The 8,849-nt window shown below is 43.8% G+C and overlaps 2 protein-coding genes across 2 annotated transcripts in view; both read right to left on the reverse strand. All coding sequences in view use genetic code 11, as the record gives it.

Annotated features, from left to right (window-relative positions):
• Nucleotides 1-730: 730 nt before the first annotated feature.
• EGR_07784 (Baculoviral IAP repeat-containing protein 7) lies at nucleotides 731-1,294 on the reverse strand (the record flags this gene model as incomplete). Its single annotated transcript, XM_024497033.1, has 1 exon — nucleotides 731-1,294. One exon carries the CDS (start codon nucleotides 1,292-1,294, stop codon nucleotides 731-733), a length of 564 nt encoding a protein of 187 aa, XP_024348521.1.
• Nucleotides 1,295-6,610: 5,316 nt separating this feature from the next.
• The window catches only part of EGR_07785 (E3 ubiquitin-protein ligase MYLIP-A), a gene marked incomplete at both ends in the record, with an annotated part of 4,259 nt that continues 2,020 nt past the window's right edge, over nucleotides 6,611-8,849 (reverse strand). The window contains one exon of the mRNA XM_024497034.1: nucleotides 6,611-6,972. Coding sequence (XP_024348522.1) covers nucleotides 6,611-6,972 — 362 coding nt within the window. The remainder of the gene's footprint in view (nucleotides 6,973-8,849) is intronic.

The raw sequence follows: 8,849 nt of genomic DNA on the forward strand, positions 1-8,849 counted from the left end.
ATAAACTTTACTCCTACTGAAGATTTAGCTAAGAATTATGTACGAATCAGCTCAAAACACCCAAATCACTGTGGAATAACTGGTTTTTTATGTAAAAGAAACGAAAGAGTCAAATTGGTTTAAGAATTCATCGTAGTACTTAGCAAATAGTGCAAAAACTGACGACAAAACAAACTTTAAAAGGAGGTATTGCAAACTCATCCAAAAAAATACAAGTGACATTTTACTGTCTGAAAGTTAAAGACTGGAATTCATCATTTGGTTCTTACATCTATGAATTGCTAATAGGTGCGAAAGAGGCCATCTGTAGATTGCCCACATTTTGTGCCTCTGTTAGGCAGTCATTGGAGTCCTAGACAGTTGGTTTGGGCGTTCTATCAAGATTGATGGTGGTTACATTGACTATTCAAGTGATCTGGGAGTATGTCCCTGCTTCACACAGCAAAAGCATGATTAATCATGACGTTGTGCATCTTTAAAGCATTAATAACAGATTCTAAATATTTTTCTTTTCAAAAAATTTTCACATATCTCTTCATGGACGATAATGTAGGGGGGTCAATACAAAATAGCAGAGGTTTCGTGCGTCATGCGCGCAGACAACAGGGCGGCGGAAGAGGAGAGGAGAAGGAATTGGAAAATTCAAAGAAGGGGCAAGATCGTGTGCGGTTGTTTTGCGGACATTCTTCGAAGCAGCATCATCTTCTTTGGCGATTTTAGTTCACCTATCTCATGGAGAGACTCTCTCCAAAGGTGCGGACAGCGCAGAGGAGGTCGACGAACTGTGTCTCTCCCGTTCAGATTGACGCCGATGACGATGGAAGAAATCAAAAGCTCCTGGTTGCATCACCTCACCACTCTCCGTTCCCTCTTCTTCCTCGTCTGAAGAAGACCCAGCACCTCCTTCCACGTCACTTTCTGCGTTCTCATGGATATTGAAAGCAACAGTTCGATGCGATTTAGCGACAGCTCCATCTGCGACGGTAGCAGCAGCTGTGACGGCGCTGGACGAGGCAGAACAGGGTGGATGTGGGGAAATAGAAGGAAATTTTTGGTCCTCGTCCCATGGGAAGTAGCAGCGTTGGCGAAGCTCTATGGCCTTGCGGCAAATGTGGCAGTGGGTAAGACGCAGTCCACATTCCTCGCAGCTCAGGTGACCGCAGGGAACGAAAACGCACTTTACAGGACGGTCCATGCACACGCGACACTTTACCTCCTCTCGACGCCAGCGTTGAAGCATCTCTTGTACCTCCTGAAGGCGAAAGAATTGGGTTCTCAAATATTTAGATCCCATTTTACAAGAGGGAGTGTTGAGTGCTTTGGTGACAAATTTGTCGATTCATTGTTTGACCAAGAAATGATTTTTGCAATGGGTAATTTCTTCCGTTTCAGCATTTCGGAGATGTTTGTTTACGTTCATTCCGTGTCCATCGATCCATCTTTTAATGTGGAATTTGTTTTTGAGAGTGCTTTCAATGGTCATTGTTTATTAATTTTCTTACGTCATACCACTTACAATAATGATCTCTCAGTCTTTCGATACGGTGAAAATAAAGCCATTTCCAAACTTTAATGAGTAACTGGAGAACTACTATTATTTTAAATCATACCTCATTTCCTCATCAGCACCCATTTTACGGATTTCGTTTGTAGGATAGCAATAGTTCTGTCGATTAAAACTATGGAGTAAGTAGCCCCAAAATTAACTGGACCCCACACTATTCAACACCTTAGCCGAAACCCAAAAAAGCAACACCAAGAGTGAAGTATTTGTGGGCAGGTTCATGGAGGTAAAAAAACTATTCCTACTTAATGACGAAGTAAGTCTGCAATTGTGGCATAAACTGACGAAGAGAAATAGTAAAATGTTCTAAGGAGTGATATAAAAGCACTGCTTTTTGAAGAACGGTGTTACCTTTTATTCACTTCTTCCAGACACTCGGTTTTATAAAATCTGTGCGTTTAATGTCGGAACGTTGAGCATTCCTTATGGCTGGGGTGATATCGCGTTCCAGGTTTGGAGCCTCTCCATTCTGGTGCACTTGCCATAGTAGGCACACCTCCACACCGGTGTTTCTTACTGCCTTCCTAGTGCTGCATCATTTTAAGTGAGTTTTAATGTCTCCTAAGGATTTGCTTTTCCAACGAAATGCTCTATTGGATGCAAAAAGTGGTGAGTAATTAACAGTAGATGTTAAAAGAAACAGAAATTTGTCGCAAAATTTCAAAACGAAAATAATCATGTCTCCGATTTTACTCAGTTCAACTCATTTTAATCCACCTGTCAAGGTTACTTCCGTTCTTTTCGCTGCTAAGATGTGACAGTAGTTTAAAAGAATACGCCACTTTGGAGCTAAAACAAATAGGTTGTCGGGTTTATTTCCTGTATTAATAAAGAAAAATTTCATTTACGGAAGGAAAGCCTATTACCCTATCTCTCTCCCTTCGTAATAGTAGTAGCGATTGGTCCACAACTAATACCTGCTCAAAATCCCCCACGATGCAGTCGTCGTGACTGCTTCCGCTGGATCCTCACAACTCGGCAGATCAGAGTTCCCTTGTTTAAAAGTCTATTTTACAAAAAATTGCTGCAATTCTGCAAACGAATTTAAAGTTCTCTTTGAAATTAAACGATTGTTATTTTGAAAAGGGACCACAAGAGGGAGGAGCAACATTCTGGGTGAGGGGGTAGCAGAAGAACTGAATAGCTGTTTCATCTGTCGAAAAGCACCTCTAAGACCAATTTACAAATGGGTTGGTAGCCGGCAGCTTATTAAAACGTGTTACATCGCCCCCTTTTACGCATTTTGCTCATTAACAGTTGCTGGGGCGAGTTGAATACGTCTTAGCAATGCCTAAACGTCAGCTCGGCACAATAACGCATCCGCCATCAGGAGATCGAAGGTGTTCCATTGCTCTCCTGTGGCACCGATTTGCACAAATTTTCTGACCAATTTTTATTTCCAAATCAAAAACATTCCTGTGGTGCAGCCAATTTGCATAGACATAAAAAATACGCGTCACATATGCTTGACGCCGACAGTGAACGCCTTAAGACTAAAATGTTGTATGAAACAAGGTGGAGAGAAATACCCCATTTTGCACAATTTTGATTACCACTTAACCGTGTACCTCCAAAGTTCACTCCTGGAAATCTACAACAAATGGTGGGATAATTTTTTGCACCTGTGGAGGTATCTTCAAATGATCTCTATCAGCAGCTTTCTATTTATCTTCAATATCTAAAATGAATACTTCCAAGTAATTGATTAAAATCCATACACGAATAGGGAGGCAGTTTTAGAAATTATTTGAAAATGGAGTGGCCTTTATGAAAGCTTTTACTTAAAAAATAAGATGTATTTCCTCAGGAGTCAACTTTTTTCACGGCGACTTCCGATCCTTTTAGAATATTGGATAGCGTTCGCGAGAAAATTGCTACATTTAACGGCCGATGAGTCCCCATTCATTACTGACCATCCAAAGCGATGGGACACTGGTCAAACTCAAAGTGGTTGTTAGATATCTCGCATTGTGGAATAGATACCAGACCGTGCAGTGATTCTGCAAGCCTGCCTGCCCGTATCCCAATCCCAAGGTTTCCCTGTTCACGCACCTAGCGAACGGCCACTGCGTGATGTGTGGCCTCAAGGTCACCCCACCAGCCAATTACTTCGCAGGACAGTGGAAAATGACCCTGGCGGAGCGCGTGTCTCGTTTGTGTTGGTACGTGATGTGACACATCGTGAAAGGCAGAAAGTAATCAAATGGGGAAAGAGAGAAGTGAAAAGTAAATTGAGGACTGGAAAAAATTATGCGTCGAATTGACCCAAAATATCCAAAAACTTTTCAAAACTGAGAAAAAAATACATCCTTTCCAATAGCCTTAATGAATCCTGACAAGAAAATTGGGAAAAACCACTATAATTCCGATTTTGCAAAGCGCTAAGCTGGACATAGACTGAAAGGGGAAAGGGAGGGGGGAAATGGGGATTGGGTAGGAGTAGATGTATAGGTAGAGCTTGGACTGCAACTGGACGATTTTCGAAACAGCCAGTTCCAAACTGAATTCACCTTTTCTCCTAGCCTTAGTTACGTGAGCTAACAAAGTCAGTGTGTTACCATGAATCGAAAAACTGTCAAAATGTCTAATTCGAAGTCCTTTCGAAAATGTCCACAATGATTCCAACAAATCATCCTGATATTTTGATTGTATAAGCAATTTTCAAAAATCATTTTAAATGGACCAGGTAGAATTTAGAATGATGAAAAAAGCACCTATTTTTCCTAACTCTGAAGGTCGCTAACCCTGTAGTATTCACTTTCAAATCCCGAGACCTGTAAAATTTTGAGTGTGCGATTTGGCAGAATGGCTATGTCATTCATTATTGTGTCACAAGACGCATTGTTTCCGGTCAACAGAATCCGGCCGTCCATCCCGTATTTATCCATCCGTAAGCTGCATCCGTAATCCATCTCATCAACCAGGCTCCATGGCCTCGTGAAAAATGTCCCCCTCTGTGGTTTCAATTTAAACGGATTTACGTTGCCTCAAAAGTTTGGAATCGACGTCCGACCTCCCGGAGCAATTGTGAATGAGCATAATTTTCATTACTGGGAGTGACCGTGAGTTAGTGGATGGCGCAAATGCTTCTCCATTGTCTATACACCTTGCTGACTGCGAGAGAAATGAGTAAATGACCTTCAATGTGGAGTCACTACCCATACACCCCTAGTCCGCGTTAGCACATTGTCGAGTGTCAATTAATCACTCAAAGGGCGCAATCAAAATGTCTCCATGGGCGTAGTGAAAGCTTTAATTGCTCTAATCAACCCACTTTATTCACTCCCAAATTAGTGTAGGAAACTGGACGGAATCAGTTGACCCACATGAATACCACCTTTTGAAGAAACATTAGTTTTTTGTTTCCAAAGCGTCAAAAAATGAGAAAAATCAACGTTAATACTTACTTTTTTTTCCAGCCGGGCGTAGGCTTACGAAGAGCACTTTTAATAAAAGTCCTGTCTAGTGGTAGACACCTGCACTTCTATGCCGCTTTGATCATCCCGCTGTCTACTCTATTACGCACGTGGTCATGTGACAGCCTGGATACAAAGGAATGCAATGTTAATCACTTTTTTACAACTGAGGAGAATCAGAGGAGGATGGGGATGGGACATTGTCTACTTCCCAGTCCTAAAATGCAAATCTTCTCACCGAATGCAAAGCAAGGTGGGGAGTTTGGCGTCACCAAGTAGGAATAACGCTCTTACCCCAATGAGGAACTAGTCTGGGTTGTTTCTAAGTGGAAACGAAGGTATTGTTGCACACGTTCGAGTTGCACCACATTGTGTGGGTAGATGTCAGCCTTGGTGGCTGTTTGGGCCTCAACGAGCGAGTCATTGTGTCCACAGTCCACCACGTACACACACACACACGTACACACAGACGAAGACAAAGGACAGTCGTTTGCTGATGAAGTGGTGCATGTCTTGGAAGTGGTCAGGGGGGCCGTGAGTGGATTGTTTGGGGGGCAACCAATGGCATGCCTCTTCCACAAACGTTGAAACACAAAAGGCACGTGACACAGGTCAGTCTGTAAGTACTCTCCCCTCAACACGCGTTCTCGAAAACCTCAGGAAGCAAAAAAACGATGGCTGCCCCGTGTTTGTTTACCACCTGTGCCCTAAACCCACTAGCTTAAGTTCCATCACATTCATTAATGACACTAATGTAAATGTGTTTGTTTCATTCCCCACAGTTGTGCATGGCAAGCTGTTTCCAACTCGACGTGTGAAAGGCGTTACGTAATGCCTCGCTACTACCTTTAAATACCTCATCATCAAAATCATCATCGTCCGTTTTTTTCTTTTTGCTGTCTGTTTTATTGAGATAAATCATCATCGTAGGGGGACGGAGACTTGTAAGCAGGATTTGCCTAAATCTGGCAAAAATGCTAACAATATTAAGTGCTGCTGGAGCAACATGAATCAGGCTCGGTAATTCGCCACAGCCACGCACCAAACTAGCTCCAGATCACTTCATCTGCTCCATTGTTCGGCATCACCTTTGCCATACTTCAAGAACGACTCGCGTGTACAATTATGGACAGGATATCTCGGTAATGCACCCACTCGGATTGACAGATCTCCGAAACTCGCAAAACATTTCATACAACTGGAGACGCACCTCGAGCAGCACTTTTTGCACTCTGCTGTGTTGAGTATTATGTCGGTACGATCTACTCACTTCCCAAGAAATCACCTCGAATTATCAAATTTGGCTCTACTTCGACTCCATTTCAGGAACACACTGCCTCACCGAGGCAATCCAAGCAAATATGATATGAACCTGACCTACATTTTAAACACCTCATAGTACCGAAGTGCACCAAATTCCCTAAAATAAACCACTTCATTTCAATTTTAGGCCAAACTTCTTACTCCTTTCGTAGCACCCGTAAACCTTGGCACGGCAGTCGACTTTGTGGTGCACTACCGACAGTATTTTTTGCTTTTCGCCTTCCGTCATTAGTCGATCGTCTCTACCATCAACTACGCATTGCACCACTCGCACCACACATACATCTCAGGTGACACTGCAACCAAATCAAGCCACAGTTGCCCCACTTTTCGCCACATTGCTGCCTAATTCACTGCGGCCACTCACCTCCTCCATACTGGCCATGGAGTCACTGTGCGAGGTGTGCAACGTAATGCGATTGAGAGAGGTCGGCGAGGTGGCGGTAACGTGAGTGGAGTCTTCGAACTGATGCATCGAGCCTATTGATAGTGGGCTGGTTACTCCCGCCGACCCCCCCAGCTCTGCCGACCCAAACACCGTTGTAGCCGCAGTTGTCATTGAGTTGCCGAAGGAGCCTGATGCCTCGTTGGCTGCGTGGTAGAGATTGCGTCTTGCGCGGTCGTGCACCTCACGACTGGTGTAGCGCACGTCGAAGGTGTATTCACGGGCTGCAGATTTGAAGGTGACATTTAGTGTGTGTGCGTGTGTGTGTATGTGCATGTATGTGAAACATTTGGTAAGGGAGAGCGTTGAGTCCTTGAAAGCAGTATAAGCATGAGAAGACGTTGTGTAACTCGTTTGAGTTTTCCATCATCAAGCATCGTCGGGTGCTTTCTGCTCTCTTCACTTTAAAGTTGGGTACTTGCGAAGTGATGTCCCACCTACCATCTGTGGTCCGAAGACACGAGGCTGCGTCAGGAGGCTTTCAGCCCTACCGTGTGCTGCTGATACAGTTACTTGCTGACGCTCAGGTCCTCCATCATCGTAGGCGATAAATTGGGCTCTACTCTAGCAGCAGCATCCACAACCACATCAACGAGTACTCTCTCCTTGCCATTAAGTGCGCAAATCCCTACAGTGTTGTTTCAACATCTATAAAATATGCCACTTCTGTCAAGGGATACGAAATGCTCGATTCACCCCAGTCTGTTACTCACCGTACCTGTAACATCTAATGGACATGGTGTATGTGTGCAAAAATCCACACGGCCTTTCGACTGACTTATTATTTTTGTAGAGAAGAACAGATAGGAGATATCTACTGACTCCACGGACACCCTACAACATGCACACAGCTGACATAACAAATGAATGGTGGGGAAGCAAGTGTGCCTGTCTAGAGCTCCTCCGATTCTTGGTCCACCTAAATTAAAGCACATGTGTGAGATTGCTGTACTTATTACACTTTCTCCCTCCAATTGCTCTCCTGACTGATCATGAATCTCTCGTCGATGTATTACATGACCAAAAAGGTGTGTGGCGTTTTTCGTATAGCTCATTATCATGATGTATCGTGTTAAGGGTTGTAGCAGCTTGTGGAATGGCAGATGCATGCTACCATCGTTTGAGTGCAGGCCACTTGAACCATAAATAGGGGTGCCTCGGTCTGTCAGTGACTCAGATCACTCCTTTTTCCTTACTTCTCACTTCACCTCACTTCATCTCGCCTTACCTGACCGTGCTCGCTGACACTTTTCCCTCCCAATTTGTAGTTGTACAGTGTCGGTTGAATACACCTGATGAATGTGAGCCAGACGGACTTGTCGACTCGACAAACTGACCTCAAATTCCTTCCTTTTCTAGAGAAAATCTGCCATGTAGCATCTGACAGAGGTTGGGTAGTGGACCGTACAAATGTGCATACAAAGTTAAAAGCATTAGGTGCTTAAGACAAATTCCCTAAGAGCAAGCGTATGACGTTGAGAAAGACTTTGAATTCTTTGTAGTAATACAAAAATACTTGTCACCATTGCTCAAGCCGTCACGATCCTTCAACCGTGTGAAACATCTACGATGAAGTAACCCCTGGTCAAAGGTAAAACTTGAACAAAGATATTAGCAAGAGGGAACAGACAGCAAGCTTGGAGGTCTGTTTGTATTTCACGTCAATCCGTGAAAATGATTGCGCGTTAGCGTTCCTAGTGTTTTGTTGACTGAGTGGGTTGTGATGAGGAACAACTTTCATGTTCCAACGTTAATCAAGCTTGCTAGCTACTCGTCACGACCACACGGCCCATCCCACCCCGGAGGTTGAGCCTGTTCTATGCGTGCGTGTGGTGCAATGGAGGCGTAATCATTCACCATGAACCATCCGGCCACTTGCTAAAGGTGAACCAAACAATAAATGGATTGACAACTGTCTGTCTACTCAGTGCTACTCAGAATTACTTGGTATGGTACAACTCGATGCAAGTCAAGCAACTCCTGAAGAAGCAATCGTTTGCCGTCCATAGGAGCGCTTTCCACTCTTTTAGATGGGATGTGATCTATGCCATTCCTGGCCAATGGCAATATAACTGTAGCAGAGACGCAGGTGACTTTGGCC

The sequence above is a fragment of the Echinococcus granulosus genome (genome assembly GCF_000524195.1).
Source record: "Echinococcus granulosus chromosome Unknown EG_S00087, whole genome shotgun sequence".
Classification (NCBI taxonomy): domain Eukaryota; kingdom Metazoa; phylum Platyhelminthes; class Cestoda; order Cyclophyllidea; family Taeniidae; genus Echinococcus; species Echinococcus granulosus.